The following is a 20,961-nucleotide window of genomic DNA, read 5'->3' on the forward strand; positions in this document are numbered from 1 at the left end:
GCAAGACCTGTAACCTTGTACTATGACAGTTATAGTTCGATGTGCCACTTGCATGAAGTGAAATTGCCAGCATACCTTTGTTAAGAATAGTTTTACTTCATTATGCCATAGGTCAATAATAAATACACCAAGCCCAATACTTTTCAAGTCTTTTATTTTTATAACATGAACCATTAGGATTCAAGTGTTTTTTTTTTTGTTCAACCAACACTTCACTACACCAAATGAAATGACAAGTTGGTGGTGACAAATTAGATGGACCCAAAACTCAGATTACACACCAAGTGGCACTATATTATGAGTAAAAGGTATCATGGGTTAAACAGCAGTTTTTGAAAGAAAATTACATTTAGAAAGTCAAAAGAAAGAGCTCTTGTGTTTGTGACCTTTAAAATGGGCATGTCTGCATAGCTAAAACTAAGGCAGCTACAGTGGGGAGAACAAGTATTTGATACACTGCCAATGGGTTTTTCCATTGGCAGTGTATCAAATACTTGCTCTCCCCACTGTATGTGCCCTTGGGATCTGTTACAGTACCAAAGCCTTTCAGTTCCCCCCAATCGCCCCACCCGAGGTTTTGGGGAAAACACACAACACACACATACACGATGAATAGAAGGATGTTGAAGGGAGTGCTAAGTCACAGTCGAGCATCTACACGTAGTCACTTGGCCAGGAACTCCATTGCAGTATCCCTCTCCTCTATCAGCTCTGTGGCTGTGGCCTCCATCTTTGCCTTGGAGAAGTCATTGATGGCCAGGCCCTCCACTATTTTCCAGGATTTGTTCTAAGGAGATTGACAGCACATTAAATGTTACTAGTTTTCTGAGAAAGGTTTTTTATTAGTCAAAATGGACAGAACGTCTTGCGCCATCATTGGAAATGAAAGACGAGCAGTCCTTCCAGTTAAAATGAATTGAATTTATTAGGGGTGTAACGGTACACAAATATCTCGGTTCGGTAAGTACCTCAGTTTTGAGGTCACGGTTCGGTTCATTTTCGGTACAGTAAAAAAAAAAAAAAAGCAAAATATAAATGTGCTAGTTGTTTATTACACACTTTTGTGCTTTCAACAATAGGAACATTAGCCTATACAAAGCTAGAATTCTGCTCAAAAAGTAGCGGGTATTTAAAGATAATCCAACAACAATTTGCCTTTCAGACCCCGCGTATTGGTCAGCTTTCTTTCTAAAAGAAAGAAGTCCTCTGCTAAAGAGAAAAGCAATCCCAATGACAAAGATTTTAACATGTATTTTACAAATGAAATGCCTCAATGAAACATTTTTTTTTTCTTATGAACAGTTTTCAAAAGCTTTATTGGTGGACTTTCTCAAACTCAAGTGCCACACAGAAATTAATAAATTTAATTGTGTAAGCAGGATGTGTGTATTTTTCTTATTAATTACAGGTGTTTTAGCTCATTACAATTCATTTTATTTAAATGGGCTACTATTTATTTTATTATGGGTTAATATTTTACAAATGTGATGTATTCATTTTAGGGCTGTCAAAATTATCGCGTTAACGGGCGTTAATTAATATTTTAAATTAATCACGTTAAAATATGTGACGCAATTAACACACAAATACCCTGCTTAAAGAGATTACAATGACAGCACAGTGAAACGTGTACTTGTGTTTTTCGGAGTTTTGGCTCCCTCTGCTTGCGCTTGGGTGCGACTGATTTTAAGGCTTCAGCAACCAAGAGCATTGTGTAAGTAATTATTGACATCAACAATGGCGGGCTACTAGTTTATTTTTTGATTGAAAATTTTACAAATTTTATTAAAACGAAAACATGAAGAGGGGTTTTAATATAAAATTTCTATAACCTGTACTAACAGTTATCTTTTAAGAACTACAAGTCTTTGTATCCATGGATCGCTTTAACAGAATGTTAATAATGGTAATGCCATCTTGTTGATTTATTGTAATAATAAAGAAATACAGTACTTATGTACCGTATGTTGAATGGATATATCCATCTTGTGTCTTATCTTTCCATTCCATCAATAATTTACAGAAAATATGGCATATTTTATAGATGGTTTGAATTGCGATTAATTGCGATTAATTAATTTTGAAGCTGTAATTAACTTGATTAAAAATTTTAATCGTTTGACAACCCTAATTCATTTATATTGTATAACTTTAGTTCCTATGTGAATATTAGTTCCTTCTTGTTTTGTTGTGGTAGGAGGGTTTTGTATCGAACACGGGGCCGTGTTGGTTATTATTATAGCAGAGAAGACAGCAGTAAATCAACAAAGATCCTACCTAGTAGTATTGACGCAGGAGGGCCCCGTCTCGCGTCAAATAATAAACACTGCCGCTCTTTTTGCGTGCGTCGCGTTGGCCGCTTCTGGGACGTATCTAACACGCGGCTGCACTTCGACTGGTGTGCATTGGCTGATTGACTTTAACGCCGGCGTTTCACTGCGTTCTCGCGGTGGCCACGCTGTCACGCCGTTGACATTTCTGGACTGTCCTACCGTGTTGGTCCTCATTATAGTAGAGAAGACGGAGTAAATATAATCTACACAAAGAAACTGTAACCCGATCGACTCACAGCCTCGAAAAGTAAGGGTTATATTACGTCAGAAACTCGTTCGGTACGCCTCCGTTCCGAACCGACTACCACGTACCGAAACGGTTCAATACTATTACATGTACTGTTACACCATTACAATTTATATATTTATCAACGAAAGACGAGTTAAATACTATGAAATTCAGAAATATAATTAAACTTCATACCGCAGGTCTTAATGCACAAATCAGATTTTTTGTCATATCTGTTTTTTGGCTTGTCCGTTCAGACTGCTTTTGTCCACTGATCCCGTTCAAGTATCACGCATGCGCACTAATTCGTAGTCCAAGATGCGCTTAAGAAACTTACCCACATGCGCAGGGGCATCAAAATGACCAAACATGCTGGCTCAACGTCATTCAAAGGTGATCATATTTTGATTTCCAAAGAGAGGAAACAAATAACAGACATAAATAATCCCTGTTTAGTCTTATATTCAAAGTTCATATAGATCGATAGCATGCACACACTGTCCGTGCATGACACACACACACACACACACACATAAGGACAGTTTGCCCTGACTCTCGGCCATGTATGCTATCTTGAAATAATGCTCATATGGAGCAGAGAGAAAACAATCATTCTCAGGCTTATCCTCAACCCATTTATTTTTTTATGACTATAGTCAAGCCCGACCCTTCCCCAAAAGCCATGTTCAAGACAAGCTAGGAGCTAACGCACAGCTCCACCGCTACCGTAGAGTCCTGTCTCTCTCGCTCTTTGATGACATAATTGCTGCATAAATTCCGATTTGTGAGACTTGACAGTTCAGACCGCTGCGACATTCTGAAAAAATGTGGGCCAGATTGGATTTAAACCACATACGAAAGTGACGCAGATCGGATTTGAAATGGTCCACTTCTATTTGACTTGTCACGTTCAGACTGTCAAGTTAATGCAGTGCTTCTCAATTATTTTCTGTTACGCCCCCCCAAGGAAGACGTAAATGTTTCGCGCCCCCCCCCAACTCTCTGCCGCCACTGTAAATAGTATCATTCGTCTATATTACTATTATAAGTACGCCTCAGCCTAACATTGGGTCCTTTTTTTCTATTAAAGAAAAAAAGTAACATAGATCAACTTATAATAAAGTATAACTTTTTTAACATTGTGTTGCTTGTAACAGAAAAGACTTAATGCGCATCAATTTGCCTGAAGTTAAAAAAAAAAAAAAAAAAAAAAAAGTCACATCCAAACTGTAAAAATACACTCAAGGTACATTTTTGACCATTTGATACTGAAAAATAAAATGTAATAAAATCAGTAAATAATAACAAATTCAAATTGATTAGAAACATTTACTCTTCAGGACAACATGCCAAAAAATTTGACCGAAAAAAAACAAAACTGAATAGAAGGGGGGAAAAAGGTCTCTGGACAGAAGGAAAGTTTTTATTTTCGCTGATTCACCACAGTGCTCACTGGTTTACTGATATAACACTGACAAAGCGGGACGATTGTGACAATTGGCAATATTCGGCACATTTTCGCTGAAAAACAATCAAGCGGCTTATCAATGAGATTGAGGTCTAATGTCTTTAAGTGGCGTCTTAACTGATTTGGCTTCTCCGCTATAATCATTTTTAGACTCAGTAAACAGTGGTCTTTCCTCATTTCCCACTATATTAAAAGTCAAAGGCAAACGGCCCGAAAAAAGCGCATTCTCGGCGGCCGAGGGAGAACCGTAGGTGAGGGCGGTGGTCGTGACGATCCCAAGCCGAAAACGGCACTTCTCGGCCGGACACGTGAGAAAGACAGTGGGTCGCTGCGTGAGTCCAGCTCTGCATGAGTCTCTTCCGTGTGCTGTTGCTTACTTCAAAAATACTGCACGCACTTTGAAAATGAGAGCGCCACTGCCACCCACGGAGTGGATGTGCAAGTACACTTTATTCTAGTACAGCAAAAAAAAAAAAAAAGCATGTTCCCCGAGGTCACTCGCGCCCCCCCTGGCATCGCTCTGCGCCCCCCTGGGGGGGCGCGCCCCACCATTTGAGAAGTACTGAGTTAATGCCTGATTGGAGTTGGAAAAAAAATCGTATTCATGCATTAAGACCTGCGGTATCAACCTAGCCTTAATGTGATATACAGGGTATTTCTGTTTTTCTTCATTTTAATTTTGTGTTTATAATCATCATTTTATGAAGTTTATGAAGTATAAATATATTTAACAATGATTTAAAAATGGTATATTAGAGCCATGCTGTCCACATATGCGGACGTCACATTTTGGGTCATGTATACGGTGGCCTTGAAGTGCCAAACACAACGAAATCCAAAAAACACAACGGCAATTTAATAAACAATGGCAAATCAAATAAAAAAAAAAAAACAAGACAAAATATGTCATGTGATGAACAATGGTCCCATGATTAGAAGACAAAATACGTCTTAATATGTCATATCTTGAAACGTGGGTGGCCAGGCCGTGCTTTAACCAGTTAAATGTTACATTGTACCGTTTGAAGAACAGCTTTACCCTTTAGAGCGCCTGCCTGCCCTTCCTTGCCTCAGGATGTTGATAGCTGTGCTCTGAATTATGAATTTTAGATAACACTTGCACAATAATAAAGCTTAAGCTACAGTGTATCACAAAAGTGAGTACACCCCCCGCATTTCTGCAGCTATTTAAGTATATCTTTTCATGGGACAACACTGACAAAATGACACTTTGACACAATGAAAATAAGTGTGTGTGCAGCTTATATAATTGAGTTAATTTATTTTCCCCTCAAAATAACTGAAAATATCTAAACCAACAAAAGTGAGTACTCCCCTTAGTGAAAGTTGTCAATATTAACATACAACATGTCACCTGTCAATATTTTGTGTGGCCACCACTATTATCCAGAACTGCCTTTAGTCTCCTGGACATGGAGTTGACCAGAGCTTCACACTAAAGCTCTTCCACTCCGCCATGACGACGTTGCGGAGCTGCCGGATATTTGAGACTTTGCGCACCTCCAGCGTCCGTTTGAAGATCTCCCAAAGATATTCTATTGGGTTCAAGTCTGGAGACATGCTTGCCCAGTCCATCACCTTTACCCTCAGCCACTTCAGTAAAGCTGGGGTCATTGACATGCTGGAACACTGCCCTGCAACCCAGTTTCTGGAGGGAGGGAGGGGATCATGCGCTGCTGCGGTATTTCACAGTACATGTTGGAGTTCATGTTTCCCTCAATGGAATGTAACTCTCCAACACCTGCAGCACTCATCCAGCCCCAGACCATGACATTACCACCACGCTTGACTGTAGGCATGACACACTTATCTTTGTACTCCTCACCTGGTCGCCACCACACATGCTTGAGACCATCAGAACCAAACAAATTAATTTTCAGACCATAGGACATGGTTCCAGTAATCCATGTGCTTTGTTGACATGTCTTCAGCAAACTGTTTGCGGGCTTTCTTGTGTACAGTCTTCAGATGAGGCTTCCTCCTGGGGTGACAGCCATGCACACCAATTTAATGTAGAGTGCGGCGTATGGTCTGAGCACTAAAGCCTGAGTTATACTCCCGCGTTACGGTGACGGCGTAGCGACTACGGCGTCATTCGACATTCGATAGTTCTGCGGTGAGGGAACGCGTTGCTCTGTAATTCACCGCCAAGCCACTAGAGGGATGTGGCGTTATGTTTGTACGGTTTTGGGGCATGATTGTTGACTACTTCCGCTAGTCGGAGAAAAAATAAACAATGCAAGATGGAACTCTTGAAAGTAAATATTCTGCTCATCAACACTGAATAAATATTGAACATACAAATGTTGACGGGCAGGCGACGCAGAAGACGGTTTCGAGGCGGTCTGGCCGACTTTTGATGCCGCACAGAGAGTTTTAGACTCGGGTGGAGAGAGCTAGCTGTGGCGGCTAGCTTCAAACTGACGTCGAGCACTGCGTTCAAGGTCTGCAAAGCCCTCCAGCCTGATTTGTTTGCCGTGTCCTACAACCAGCCAGTGGGAAGCCATAGCAGATTTCTGGCGTCTAGGGAACTTCCCAAACTGCGTTGGGAGGCTTGATTTTAAGGTTATCATAAAAAGCACCGAGGCACTCTCAATCAGTGATGATGTATTGTGTGTGTGAACTGTCTGTTATTGAAAATTAAAGATCAAAACAACTCTTTTGACACCAAATCTGTGCTTTATTCTTCATATACTTGAAACATATGTACACAGTAAATGATGAAGTGCACCAACGAAAAATACGACATGAAGTGATAAAAAGTTGGCAGTTTTTGGCCGACTGTGTCACCGCTTCGTGTGGCCACTCGATTCCGACCACCCATGTCTCGGTGGTTCTTCCATTTATTTATTTTTTCGATCGCCGACCTTGCCATTTGGCAGTCACAATAATAATTTCTTGACGAGACTTGCTCTTCGATGATACGCCCGTCGGCTTGGTGCATTTTTGCGTGTAGAAAATAATGTTTGATTCTATTCTACAATGGCGGTGTTTTCGCCCAGAAACAACAGTCTGAGCGGACCAATCACAGTCCGTTTTCGCTACGTCAACGCGTCTACGCGACGCGAAGGTTAGAAAAATCGAGAGGTGCGCGTCAGGCTACGGCGTAGGGTCGTAACTCGATTCTTCCTTGACGGCGTAGGTCTGACGCAGAAGTATAACTCGGCCTTAACAGGCTAACCCCCACCTCTTCAAACTCTGCAGCAATGCTGCTAGCACTCCTGCGATGAGCTTTCAAAGAAAGCATTTGGATGGATGTGACGCTCAGCACGTGCGCTCAGCTTCTTTGGACGACCAACCCGAGGCCTGTTCTGAGTAGACCCTGCTCTTTTAAAACACTGTATGATCTTACCCACTGTGCTGCATCTCAGTTTCAGGGTGTTGGCAATCTTCTTGGAGCCTTGGCCATCTTCATGTAGCGCAACAATACGTCTTTTAAGATCCTCAGAGAGTTCTTTGCCATGTGGTGCCATGCTGGAACTTTCAGTGACCAGTATGAGAGAGTGTGAGAGCTGCACTACAAATTTGAACACACCTGCTCCCTATGCACACCTGGACCTAGTAACACTCACGAGTCACATGACATTTTGTAGGCAAAATGACAAGCGGTACTCAATTTGGACATTTAGGGATGTAGTTTCTAAGGGGTATACTCACTTTTGTTGCTAGGGGTTTAGATATTAATGGCTATATTTTGAGTTATTGTGAGGGGAAAATAAATTAACTATTATACAAGCTGCACACAGACTACTTTTCATTGTGTCAAATTGTCATTTTGTCAGTGTTGTCCCATGAAAAGACATACTTAAATATGCAGAAATGGGAAGGGTGTGCTCACTTTTTGTGATACACTGTATATATCAACATCTGAGAAGCATATGTTGAGAATTCCTTGACAAAAAACGACAAATGACATGACAAAAAAATGAAAAAAAAAAAAAAAAAACAGCGACAAATCACATAACAAAAAACTAATTCATAAAACAACAACAAATCGAAAAATAAATTTACATTAAGGAACCAGAAAAAAAAAAAAAAAAAAAGTAAACTCATCGCTAATTGAACGAATCCACCGGAAAGGGTGGGTACTGATGAACAAGGAAGTTACTCCGCGTCTGGTGTGGAATTTAAAAATTAGCGTTACCAATGATGCGAATGTGGCTGCCGCTATAAAAGAAAGATTTTATTTGGGACATACGTATTAAGTCATATTGGACATGTTCCATACATGTCGAAATAAATATTGTTTTTTCATTTGTCATTGTTTTTTAATTATTTTGTTAGGTGATCTTTTTTTTTTTTTTTTTTTTTTTAACTTTTGTGATTTGCAGTTGTTTTTTTTGTTTTTTTGTTATGTTATTTGTCAGTGTGATTTGTTTTTTTGTTATGTGATTTGCATTTTTGTTTTTCAATTTGCCGTTGTGTTTGGCATGGACATGTAGGTCAAACTTGTACACTAAAAATTGATAATGTGGCCTACATGATCTGAAATTTGATGTCCACATATGTGGACACCAGGTCTTTATGGGGCTAAGTTTTTTTTTTTTTTTTTAAATGATCAAAAATAGTCACTTGCCCTATAAAGGGCTGAAGCCTTCAAATAATTTTCAATGTGTAAATCCTGTGTGTGCACATGGGCATGCTGACCTTGATTTGGACAGGGAAAGAGTAGATGAGATCACTTGGTACTTTGTACGTGTTGCCTGAGGAGTACACACCCATGGAAATGAACTCACCCTAGAAAAAAAAAAAAAAAACATTTGAAAGACAGCGTGACACCCCTCACATGGTAAAAATGAGTGCAATAATGGCCGGAGACGGCGGTTCACCTCCGGGGTACCAAACCAGATGTCCCTCATGTGGTCGCAGATGGCCTTGGCTGCAGACATTGCGCTGGACAGCTTCCTGGCCTTGATGACAGCCGCGCCTCTCTGCTGCACAGTCTGTGGCGTGGCAACACGGGCGACGTCAACACAAATTAGGATTCGGAAGCTGAATGGATTTTTCCCTGTGCATTCTGTCACAAAAACTGACTTTTTAAATCACTTTCTCTAGTAAGCTCATTTTCAAAATGTGGCAAAAAGAATTAAACTGGAAATAAACTTACAGCAATGGAAAACTTCAGTCACAGAACAATTGTGAAAGTCACAACGATAGTTTGCTTACAGCGATGAAGTCCCCTTTAAGCCAAGCCTCATCCTTGACTGCATCATAACAAGCCACTTCGCTGCCGGTCACGTTGACCTTGCAGTGGTGCACATCCGGGTACTGCGTTGATGAGTGGTTGCCCCAGATGATCACATTCTTCACATTAGTAGCAGGGACACCGCAGCGCATCGCAACCTATGGGACAGGCGTGAAGACCAATAGTATTACAGGCTATTAATTAAATGTTATCAGCATTAACAAAAAGTATGACTCCTGCCTGAGAGCGAGCCCTATTGTGGTCGAGGCGGGTGAGGCACGAGAAGTTCTCTTTGGGGATGGAGGGAGCAGACTTCATTGCAATCAGACAGTTGGTGTTGGCTGGGTTTCCTACCACCAGAACCTGAAAGCATCACAATCTGTTCCTTTCACATGTCAAACCTCCAAAGACGGATAATGTAGCATTCCTGCTAATACTACCTTGACTGTCTTCTTGGCATGCTTATCCAAGGCCTTTCCCTGAGTTTCAAAGATAGCCACATTGGCTTTGAGCAGGTCTTTCCTTTCCATACCCTCCCTCCTGGGCATTGAGCCCACCAACATGGCGGCGTCTAGGTCCTTGAAGGCCACTTCCACATTGTCAGTGGCCACAATTTCTGTGAGGGGAGAAAAACCTCAGTTTGTCTCAATTTTACGGCACACACAATTAAATTGGTGGCCAAAAATGCTACTGCAACCAGGATCAAAATATTGACGTCCACAACATCCTTTCCGCTTTGGGTTGCCAGATAAGCGCTTCACAATGAACAATTAAGCTACGTTATATCAATTTCACATTTCAATCAGAAAAGAGAGGTGAACAAACTACACATTAACGTTAGCAATGATGATTTGAACATCCTACATGTGTAGTCTACAACCTATGTCTATTACATACCAAAAATTAAATGAGTACACACGCTATAGTCCTCAAACGTAAGGATTTCAAATTGCACCAGTGTTAAGTTGGTGCATGAATAGATTATGAGTAGGTTAATACAAAAGAAAAAAAAAAGAAGTGAGTTGCGAACAAAGGTTAGTTTCTCATACAATGACGGGACGGAAACTACCACACTTTTATCAACAACTTATCAGCACACTCACTGGCAAAGGAATATCTCATTTGGGAATGTATTGGCAGCATCCGCAAAGACGATCTTATTCCTCCATCTATTTTTATTCCAATCACAGGCCAACATATACATTAGAGCTGCAGCTATCGAATATTTTAGTAATCGAGTAATCGACTGAAAATTCTATCGATTAATCGAGTAACCGGATAAAACAAATATATTTTTAGGTGAAGAGCAATTATAAATATCCATGAGAAAAAAAGACATTTCATCTAATCTTGAACCATTTTCAGTCAATCAATGTCTTTATTTTCGATGTATATTGTTAAAAACAGCCAACAATTGCATCTCAGATGTAACTAGAATTTAAAAAAAAAAGACAAATTCACTGCTTTCACTCAAAAAACCTTTAGATCTTAATAAAAATAAATTAAAAAAAAAAAAAAAAAAAAATATATATATATATATATATATATATATACACACACCTACAAATGCCATTACGCTTGATAACACACATCACTTAATAGTTAGGATTTTTCCCACGTGTTTCAATTGAATTTCTATTTGTGTCAAGCCATTTTTAAGTTCTAGTTAAGTTTTACGCTATTCTAAACTGTAAGTCCTGATAGGATTTTTTGTTTTTGCAGTGTTCAAAATAAATGTATGATACAGGCTGTATTGGGGCACATTAGGGACCAGTGCTACTTGGTGTTTTATCCAGCAATGACTACTAAGCTAAAATTGATAGTTAGCATTATTGAGTTTTTATTTTACACCCTCATCACTCCACAAAGCTATGTTATGTTAAAGCCTGTATGTAAGACACGTTAGCCAAGCATCGAAAGTGGTCATAATTAATAGAAACCTAGCCCTCCGCAGTAGTGACTCAGACAGTAACGTTAATCTTATTTATTAGCGTTTAGCGCTCTTTATTACCGCTCTACTGCTTTAAGATGGCGGCTGTTTATTAACGCTGCCCACACGCGGCCGAGTCTGTCATTTCGCATCTAGTTCAACATACATGGGATCTCTATGAGACTCATCAGATGCTACCTGCTACCAACTTAACATCATGCGGGCTAGTTTTTAGCAACGTCGGCGTAGTTTGGAGCGGCTGTCGGCTGCGGAAATGTTTTTTTATATTGTTTTATTGCTTCTTCCTCTACGCACGTGACGTCAGCGCGTTGTCCCGCATTAAAAGTAGTCCGAGCGAAACGTGATGCTTAGAGCTGTCAAAATAAACGATTACTCGAGGTGAATAAAATTACTCGGATCAGTTTTTAAACTCGAGTTACTCGAGTTGCTCGAGTATTCGTTTCAGCTCTAATATACATGTAAAGATGCTTAATAATGATTTAAATTATTATTGATCTTTGCTCAGACTTTTGTTTCCGGTTCAGCGTGAAATCACCGCCATTTTCAAAAATGATTTTTCTACATGCAAAAATGGACCAAGCCGACGAGAGTATCAACGAAGAGCAAGTACGACAACTTCTACAATGTCTCGTCAAGACATTATGAAGATTGCCAAATGGCAAGCAATTTGCGGGAGGAGATTGTTGAAAATACGGGGCTGGAGGTCAGCCAGCAATTGAATTTAAAAAAAAAAAAAAATGGCAGAAGCCATCGACGTCGAGCCCTCTCCCAATGTGTCCACAATACAGAGGACATTGCAGTTTGAAAGGCACAAAATTCACAATGATGATTACGGTGATGTATTGTAAATGAAAGATTGTTAAGTAATAGTCATTTTTCAGTTTAAATGGATTGTATGTGTATTGCTGTCAGTGGGAGCCAATGAGTTAAATGGTTACCTCTCAGAAGAGGAAGGGCACAGTCTTGCAACTCCATTACCACTCCTTCCAGGACGGGCATCATGGGTGGAATGTCGAGGAGGAGCAGTGTGATTGGCTGGCATGGATAACAAAAAATACATGAAAAGGATAACAAAAAATACATGAAAAAAATAATAATAACATGTCATGTTGAAACTTTTTTTTTTTTTTTTTTGGCCTGTCTGGAAACTAGTAAGTGAGGCCGAGAGGGCATGCTGTACGAATGGTTTTAAATTACAGTTTGAAGTGCTTGGCACCGGAGTCATTTCACCAGCTTCAATGTCAAACCTCGTGAAAGCGATCTGAACGATTCAGCTTTTCAAAGTCACCGACATGACCCTTTTCTGACAGGTGTGTTCATCTCGGGACACCCACTAACAGGATATGGGGCTTATGAGTGAGAACAAGGACTCTTTTACCTGATCTTTGCCAAAGACATCTCCTTTTGCGACGCTGAACAAGAGTGAGTAGGCAATCTGCCCTGCAGCGCCGGTCACCAGAACTCTAATTGGCTCAGACTGCGTAGGAGGAACAAGGCAGAGAACAGAGGAGTTAGTACAATTAGCATTGATTTCACACACAAGGGTAGGCAGGTGGGGCAGATAGGCAGCCAGGAGATGGCACACTCCAACTGGGTATTGTTCACATTCTCGTCTACACCTATAGGATTAACTTAAATCAGGTCACGTCAAAAATAGACTGGGGGAACTTCCTTGTACATATGTTGGGCGTACAAGGAAAGTCCACTGAACGGCAACAGTTTACATAAAATCCCCACGTTAGTTTCATGAAAACTTTCTATCAGTACTTAACTTGTAACATGGCCGCCGCCATAACCTGACTAGTGTTACATAATGAAAGTCATTCGAGTTTCATCTCGAAAATGACTCTTTTTAAAAACACAAATCCAATCGAAAACGGTCAAAATTTGCACTCTAATTCCCAATAAGGCGAATAACAATCAGACAGTATATTAAAAGAATATACTTACCATCTTGTCGCTTACAGTAAACCAAATGCCCACTTGAGCCCGGTAAATAGCAGCAGGTCACGGGAAAGCCGGCTGACATCGCGAGAGTTGGAGTGCTGGGGACGGCTTCTGGAGAAATGTGGGAAGTGTAGTTTTGTAGTTTTCTACAATCAGCTTCAAGTTGTGTGCTCCGTAAGAACTATCTTCTGGAAAATAATCATAAACGCGTTTTACGCTTCATCATACAGGCCCTCTAGGTTCCTGTGTTTTATTCCGTAAGTCTCACCGGTAAAACGACGGTTGCTGTTTTTAATTTTGTAAGCTGGTTAGCAACACCTTGTTGCCTAGCGACGCCAGTGGCGCGGCTGCACTTAGCATTTAGCAACATGTGAGCTAATCTCCTGTAAGAAGCGATACTGTCTTGTTTTAATGGCTATATCGGGAGATGTTAATAACTGCATGCGGTTAAAATGTACATGTCAACTCAGTAAGCGAGTCTTTAAACGAAGTTTGACGCCGTAGATGTTGAAACCGAACAATGAAACGAGCTCAAGTTGGACCGTGATTGAAGTGAGGCACTGATGAGCGATGATACTTCCGTAAACATCTTTACTGTAGTTGAGCTAGTTAGAACTTTCTGACTGTAAACATCCTTATTTTCGGTGTGTTTTATTTTCTGGTCAAGTGTAACTGTTTACGTCCCTCTGGACCATAAACGGACTTAAATAGAGGCAATATCATACTTTATCCTTGAATTTAGTGGTTTTAATAGATATTCAATCTATTCTTACTGTGTTTCTATTTGCAGTGATTTTAATGGTGTCGTCAACAAAGGCTTAAGTGTTGCTGCCATTCTGGTTTGGCTCTTGTGGGCACCTGAAAGGTGAGCATTCATTCATATTTATTGAACTCGCCAATTAAGGTCCTCACGCATCAATGCAAATGTATGGAAACAAAAAAAAGTCAAACTGTTCTCGCAAATGCAGAGGTGGGTAGTAACGCGTTACATGCACTCCGTTACATTTACCCGAGTAACTTTTTGAGAAAAATGTACTTCTAAGAGTATTTTTACTAAGCCATACTTTTTACTTTTACTTGAGTAGATTTGTGAACAAAAAACGCTGCTCTTAGTCCGCTACTTTGGGCTACACAAGAGTTGTTACATTTTTCCTCTATTCTACGTTTTAGATTTTTTTTTTTTTTTTGCCAGCGATGCCAAGAGTAGCTCTACCAATTTCACCAATGAGACGTGGCAACAATAATCACATGACTCCATTACACCACTCTGATGCAAGATTGCCATTCCATGATCATGCCAGCCTGTTCAATCACGTGGCGTCTATGAAGCACCGTAAAAAATGTATTTGACATAGAGCGCTGCCCTCAACATGAATCGGAAGCGCAGATTCAAACCTTTTTCCCAGTTCTTATTTGGCAATGATCGATCAAGCAGAAACAGAGATATGATCCTTTTAGTTTTTTATAACTATGAAGGAACAATTCACTATTCAAACTAGGAACTATTTTCTCCACTAGAGGGCACTCATGCTCTTTGGACGAATAATGCTTCATGTCTGTTTTTTTTTTTTTTTCCCCCTCTCGCCGGGATTCAATGATTTATTTTTTTTTTTTTAATTTGTGTAATGGGTTATTGTTAGGGGTGTGACAAAATATCGAAATGGTGATATATCGTGACACTTTGTATCCCAAAAGGTTATCGATATGCTCCTGCCAAGAATCGAGATCCATAATAGTGTCTCATTGACAGTGCATGACGCCCGATCCATTTAGACTGGGAACGTTCATTCATTCGAAACCAGAGCATTCACAGACAGTCATTCTGTCCGATTTTCAGGGCATTTACTGGTCACTTGCGGTTCATTTTAGGACAATTACAGGCCATTTCCTGTTGAGTTTGAGTCACTGCCTAATGCCTATTCATTTGGGTGATTCCCAGGTCACTTCCTGTTCTGTAACTCAAAATCAACAGGAAGTGACCCATAAAATACCCCAAAATCAACAAGAAGTAACTGAACGTCAACAGCTAAATGACCCTAAATGGCCCAAAATGATCTTATTGCCTGGCATTGGCTGCCACTGATGGCTCTGGGAGGGTGGCAGTGAATGAACATTTGTTCATTCACTGCCATCCCTCCCACTTCAAACGGATTGAACGTCTACTAGTGATAAACTCATTCTAATTCAGAGCATAAGCTTGTTTTTCTGGTCATCAGTTTTTTGTAGAATATCCTAGAATGATTTCCTGACCAATGTATCGATAATTGGTGTATCGCCATATCCTCAAGATCATCGTTATCATGAGCTTTGTATCGCAAATTGTATCGTATCGTGAGGTACCAAGAGGTTCCCACTCCTAATTATTGTACAGTTCCATTATAACAACAGTTCATATATAGATAAGTTTGTGCTGAGAGAAAAAAACCCCATTGTTTTAAAAAAAAAAAAAAAAAAAAAAAAAAAAAAAGCAGTTATTTACAACGTCAGTCATTATTTGAGTATTCTTTTCACTGGATACTTTTTACTTGTACTTGAGTACATTTTTGGATGACTACTTTTACTTGAGTAATATTATTTTGAAGTAACGCTACTCTTACTTGAGTAAAATTTTTGCCTATGCTACCCACCTCTCAGCAATTGTTGAAAGTACGTACACTGTGAACCCCCATTTTTCATGCCATGAAAAAGTGTGTTGCAACCACACCAGAATTTTTTTTTTTTAATTCATCTGTAGTTTCACATTTTAATGTGATAGTTTCATCTAATAACATGAGGAGTTTCAGACTTAATATTTTTTCTATAAAATGGTAGATTGAGCGTAATTTTATTTGGTGCCCGTTTTTCCATACTGGCGCAGTGCCCCTCTTATGTCTTTGCTGTGAAAATAACCAGCGAGCTGTCTCCTTTGTCCCTTGTAGCCACTCAGAAGTGACGCAGGGAAAAGTTCAACCAAGGGTTCTGGAACGTCGCTCGCTTGATTTCCCTCATTCCACTTCTTCCTCTTTGCCTCCTTTGTCCTTTCACCTGCCTAGTTCTCCGCCTTTTCTTCCCTTTATCGCCTATCCTATTCTGTTCCTCCACTTGGCCTGGAACGACTCACCTGAGCGAGACCCCCATCACGTCTACAGCAGTGGTATAGATACTGCATAACCGGCAGGACACTGAACATCACCTTTTTATCTGCTCCGGTAGACTATGGTCCTGTGGCATTCTCGGAGATGTGAGCAGATTGCAGTTGCCACTTTCTTCTAGCATAGTGTGTCTTGGTATTATTGTCATGTCCCTGTCTAAAATGGATGAATTTTGTGCTCTGTCGCACAGTTGCTCTAGTGTTAAAATTGGGCTGACAGTCCCACGGTGTGTTCCACTAGGTGTCAGTGCAGGACCACAGTGATCACTACGAATAGAAGCTCTGCTGTTGCTGATGGGCGCTAAAGGCCTGTAAGACAGCGGGACTGATTGCGCTGGTGTTAATAGGAATCAAAGTGACCCTCGAAGATTTATTCCCATATTTAATCGAGTTAAATTGAAATGGGTTGTATTTTAAAAGGTGCTTCAATTTCCCTTCTTTTTAAAGCAGCCTTGCAATTGATGGACATAGGACACATGTCCTAAAGGGGATGTCACTGCAATTACCTCTGCCAGTAATGTTGTGTTTTCATTGTTATTTATTGAATGTTCATCTAAAGTTCACAAAACAACACTAATTTTCCTCATAGACTGATGATGAAATGGTAAGGAGTAGGCCAAGACAGAATCCATTAATATCAGGGGGAGGTTTGGCTAGAGATTTTCAGGAGTTTTAAGATTGCTTTTTAACTTTTTCTTTTATTAGGTCACTGTAAAGTTGGCATTGGCAAAACAAAAAAAAGACTGTTATTAGGTCACTGTAAAGTTGGCATTGGCAAAACAAAAAAAGACTGTCATTACCAACCCTGTCAGATAGGCATGTGCCGGTATGAGATTCTGACGGTATGATAACCATGTCAAAATAGCATGGTTTCACGGTCTGGGTTTTTAAAAAAAAAAAAAAATAGTTTTTTCACAATGAACAGAATTTTTATTTTTAAAAACATATAAGCAAATTCGAACATAACTATGATGTTAAGGTAAAATAAATAAAAAATAAAATTAGAGTAAATGCAGTCTTTTTGGTGGGCTTAAACCCACAGACACAACTCAACATTCTTGCCATCAGAACAGGGATAATTAGGGCTGTCAAACGATTAAAAATTTTAATCGAGTTAATCACAGCTTAAAAATTAATTAATCGTAATTAATTGCAATTCAAACCATCTCTAAAATATGCCATATTTTTCTGTAAATTATTGTTGGAATGGAAAGATAAGACAAGACGGATGTATACATTCAACATACTGTACATAGGTACTGTATTTGTTAATTATAACAATAAATCTACAAGCTGGCATTAACATTATAAACATTTGTTCCGTGAATGGGATCTATGGATAGGAAGACTTGTAATTCTTAAAAGATAAATATGAGTACAAGTTATAGTAATTTTAATAGTTTGTATATTGTGACTAAATATTGCCATCTAGTGTATTTGTTAAGCTAAACGAAATGTCTGAATAGAGTTTGACCAACGTCTGAGTATTATTTTGCATAGCTATTTTGATTGGGAAGGCAATTTCTCTTTGCATTGAGCGCTTTTCTTTTTGTGAACATTTTCATTTTTTTGAGAGATCGGAATATTATTTTTGTTGTGCTTTCACTAAATGATACTGTAGCGACTTAACTGTTCTTAACTGCCCAAATGCATGATGGGAAGTTGGGCAAACATGACTGTCAGTGGTGGCTGCAAATGGTATATCTTCTATGCGTTGTGTTCAATACAGGGTGTTAAGAAAAAGATGATCTCCTATCATTCTTCCCCACATCACTCGCAACAATAGTTATAATTGTTGTGAAAGAGATGCTAAAGCTTATACCAATAAATAGCGTGGCTCCAATGAATGCCTGTATCCACTCCACTCGCTTGTCTCTGCCTCTTAACTCTCAATATACATAAAACCATTGCAGTCTGTTCGCGACAATGCGTGAGTGGGTCATTCCGCGCATGCGTTAAATGCGTTAAATATTTTAACGTGAGTAATTTAAAAAAATAATTGCTGCCCGTTAACGCGATAATTTTGACAACCCTAGAAATAATTGAATTATTTTCCATAAAAAGCATGTGTGTATGACTCTTATCATGTTTACATTATACACACACTCTCTTTCTCAACACAGACAGTTCCCAGAGAGAAAAATGTTTTACAACCGCTAGACACACTAAACACACTGGAGTTAACTCTAGTAGCTGGTGGGAAATTTTCATGACAGTTTTACCTAACCTTTGATTTTGTATGAATATGGGAGGTATTGCCTCCTCTGCAGCCACCCTCCGCAAACATGTCAGCTGGCCCTCCTTTTCTATAGCCGAAGTATTCCCATACCAACGATTTTGTTTTCTTCGATGGGAGAAAAAATTCAGGGGTTTTACCTCCTCCAGCCATCGTGTAGCACAGCTGACTCACTGACTCTGAGCAACAACCGGTAGGGGAGAGATGAGCCTTGCAGCTGCAAGCAAGGGATCTCTCCCTGCATTTTTGGGACATAAAAAATAGCTTATATTGTAGGGACGGTTTGACTGAAAATTTTTGCGGTTTTGAAACTGTGATGTTTTCATACCACGGTATACCTTGAAACCGGTAATTTGAACATATCTACTTCCAAATTTGTTTATCAAAAATATTGCTGTACTTTTCAATGTTGTACCTAGCACACTGGCCAACAATTAGCTTGCAAACTAAAGGTTCGGGCCTAGTCATAATAGGTTATTACTTCGCAAATGTGCCGCCTTGCTAGATGACCTCTGATGCCAATGAATGTTCTTTTATAATGCTTGAGGGGTGGATGCATGTCAAAAGCTAAACTTAGTGCTGTTTTAGCCATTAAAAAAAATCTTGAAAACTAAAAATGTGAAAAAGCGTTTCATGTGACACGGATGATTCCTTACCAAAAAAGTTGTCCAATTTGGTGAGTAAGCTTTTTCTCAGTTTTGCTGAAGGTTTAATTAAGTAGGTGTTTCTGTCTTTGGATGAAACCAGAGCAGTTTTTGCTAAGCGCTGTATATCCTGTGATATTTTTGAAGGAAAAGCGCGTCCCCGTCAACAATCAGAACACAGGCCTCTGCAAACACACCAAGTAACTTCTTGGCACTGATGCATAACTATTCAATTAAATCTAACACACACATTTTAGCATGCTGGAGGTGTGTTTCATCTTCCGAGAGAGTCTCGACCACGCTCCCTCTCTCTCGCTCTCTGTCTCCTAGCGGCGTTTGCATAAGCAAATGGTCCGTGAAATGGCTTTTGATGGAATCAAACTCCATATTAAGACAAATGCATATTTCATAGCTGCCGATGGACTGATTGACGGAGGGCCATCTTCTCCATTTCTCCTCGGAGAAGATGCTTATCAGGATATTAGGGAGGCTCGGCTTGTTTTGGATATGCCAACTTGTAATTCTAGAACTCACAGTTAGTGTCTTGATATTTGTTTGTTTTTGGATACTTTACCCTTGTAGCGGCCAGTTGAGGACACCAAACTGCCGCATGCAGTTGAATATACTGCATCTACTATTTTTCGAACTAGTTTGGACAAAGCGTGTACTATAGGCCATTACGACATGAATAATTTCAAAATAATGTTCTATCATAGCCTTGTCGCTTTTCTCTCTGCTGAAAACGACAACAAATATTGTGCACTCCTTTAAAACTTGCTGAAGGGTGACCACCACATTTTTTTGGGGTCCTAATCAAAATGATGTCGTTTTACGGTACCAACAACAAGAGCAGCACGTCAGACCTTTCATTAACCCCGGAGCCCAAATCCATCCAACTGGACCGCCGATGGCAACTCTGCCGAAAGCTGGCTGTCACACCCCTCTGCACAGCCATAATGTTGGGTTGGAGAGGTGGTGGGTGTATTGGGGCCACGCCACTGACAACACTGTGGGATCCGTTCGCCTGCAGGTTACCAGCAACACTGCCTGTCCCGTATGTCTGCCTCCCCAGAAAGGAAAGAATGTTTTCCCCCACAACACAACTCCGTGCGGGGATTAAGGCCCGTTCCGGGCAGTCCGAGGTCGCGCAGCAGATGTTAGCCAGGATAGCTGCTTGTTGCCGTGACAACAGCAAGGCTGTTTGGGATGTCGGGCCGCCCAAATGACCCTAAGTGTGAAGAGAAACAAGTGCTAGTTAGCATTGAAACTTGTGACATTAGATAGACTAGACCAGTGTTTTTCAACCAGTGTTCCGCGGCACACTAGTGTGCCGTGAGAGATCGTCAGGTGTGCCGCGAGAAATTATCCTATATCGCTTTTTTTTTTTTTTTTTTTTTATTCGCAGGCCGAGTTGCAGTAGCAAGGAAGGATTAGATAGAAACTTGCAGTTGTGTCCATATGAGCGAAGTATTCCTGTCGCGTTCAATAACTGCTCGGATTTCTGGCCATCAGCAACCTTGCTGTCCCCGACAATGTGGACCACAGCATGTCTACTGTACATCATTTGATTAGACTCGTCAAGAGTTAATATACATGAAAGTGTCCTTTCCATTTTATCCATATGTGACGACCGTCAATCCTCCCCATGTTTTATTCCAACACATTGTCGAGGACAGCAAAATGGCTGACGGCTAGAAATCCGAGCAGTTCTTGAACGCGACACGAGCAGCTACCCTAAACGTCATCTCCAAACGAAACACCCGTCACTTCAAAACTAGTCGATGGACTATTTTGTTTGCCTTCGTGAAACCACAGGG

At 40.2% G+C, this 20,961-nt stretch overlaps 2 protein-coding genes across 13 annotated transcripts in view; one reads left to right on the top strand and one right to left on the bottom strand.

Moving 5' to 3' along the window:
- The window catches only part of wdpcp (WD repeat containing planar cell polarity effector), a 231,328-nt gene that overhangs the window by 48,413 nt on the left and 161,954 nt on the right, over nt 1-20,961 (top strand). For 2 of the 12 annotated variants that reach the window (XM_057847348.1, XM_057847355.1), the window contains exons 1-2: nt 13,276-13,391; nt 13,925-13,999. The exons of 8 other annotated variants lie outside the window; for them this stretch is intronic. The gene's annotated coding sequence lies outside the window, so the exon portion shown is untranslated. Of the gene's footprint in view, nt 1-13,275; nt 13,392-13,503; nt 13,687-13,924; nt 14,000-20,961 lie in introns of those variants that run through there. 2 more of the 12 variants (XM_057847349.1, XM_057847356.1) reach the window with 1 other exon arrangement.
- On the bottom strand, nt 129-13,281 carry LOC130922546 (malate dehydrogenase, cytoplasmic-like). The gene is made up of 9 exons (XM_057847361.1): nt 13,138-13,281; nt 12,566-12,664; nt 12,126-12,222; nt 9,677-9,852; nt 9,477-9,599; nt 9,218-9,394; nt 8,881-8,994; nt 8,699-8,788; nt 129-787 (listed from the first exon to the last, which is right to left on the bottom strand). The coding sequence occupies exons 1-9, from the start codon at nt 13,138-13,140 to the stop codon at nt 665-667; spliced, it is 1,002 nt and encodes a 333-aa protein (XP_057703344.1). The 5' UTR covers nt 13,141-13,281; the 3' UTR covers nt 129-664.

This window comes from Corythoichthys intestinalis, chromosome 10 (assembly GCF_030265065.1).
Source record: "Corythoichthys intestinalis isolate RoL2023-P3 chromosome 10, ASM3026506v1, whole genome shotgun sequence".
Lineage (NCBI taxonomy): Eukaryota > Metazoa > Chordata > Actinopteri > Syngnathiformes > Syngnathidae > Corythoichthys > Corythoichthys intestinalis.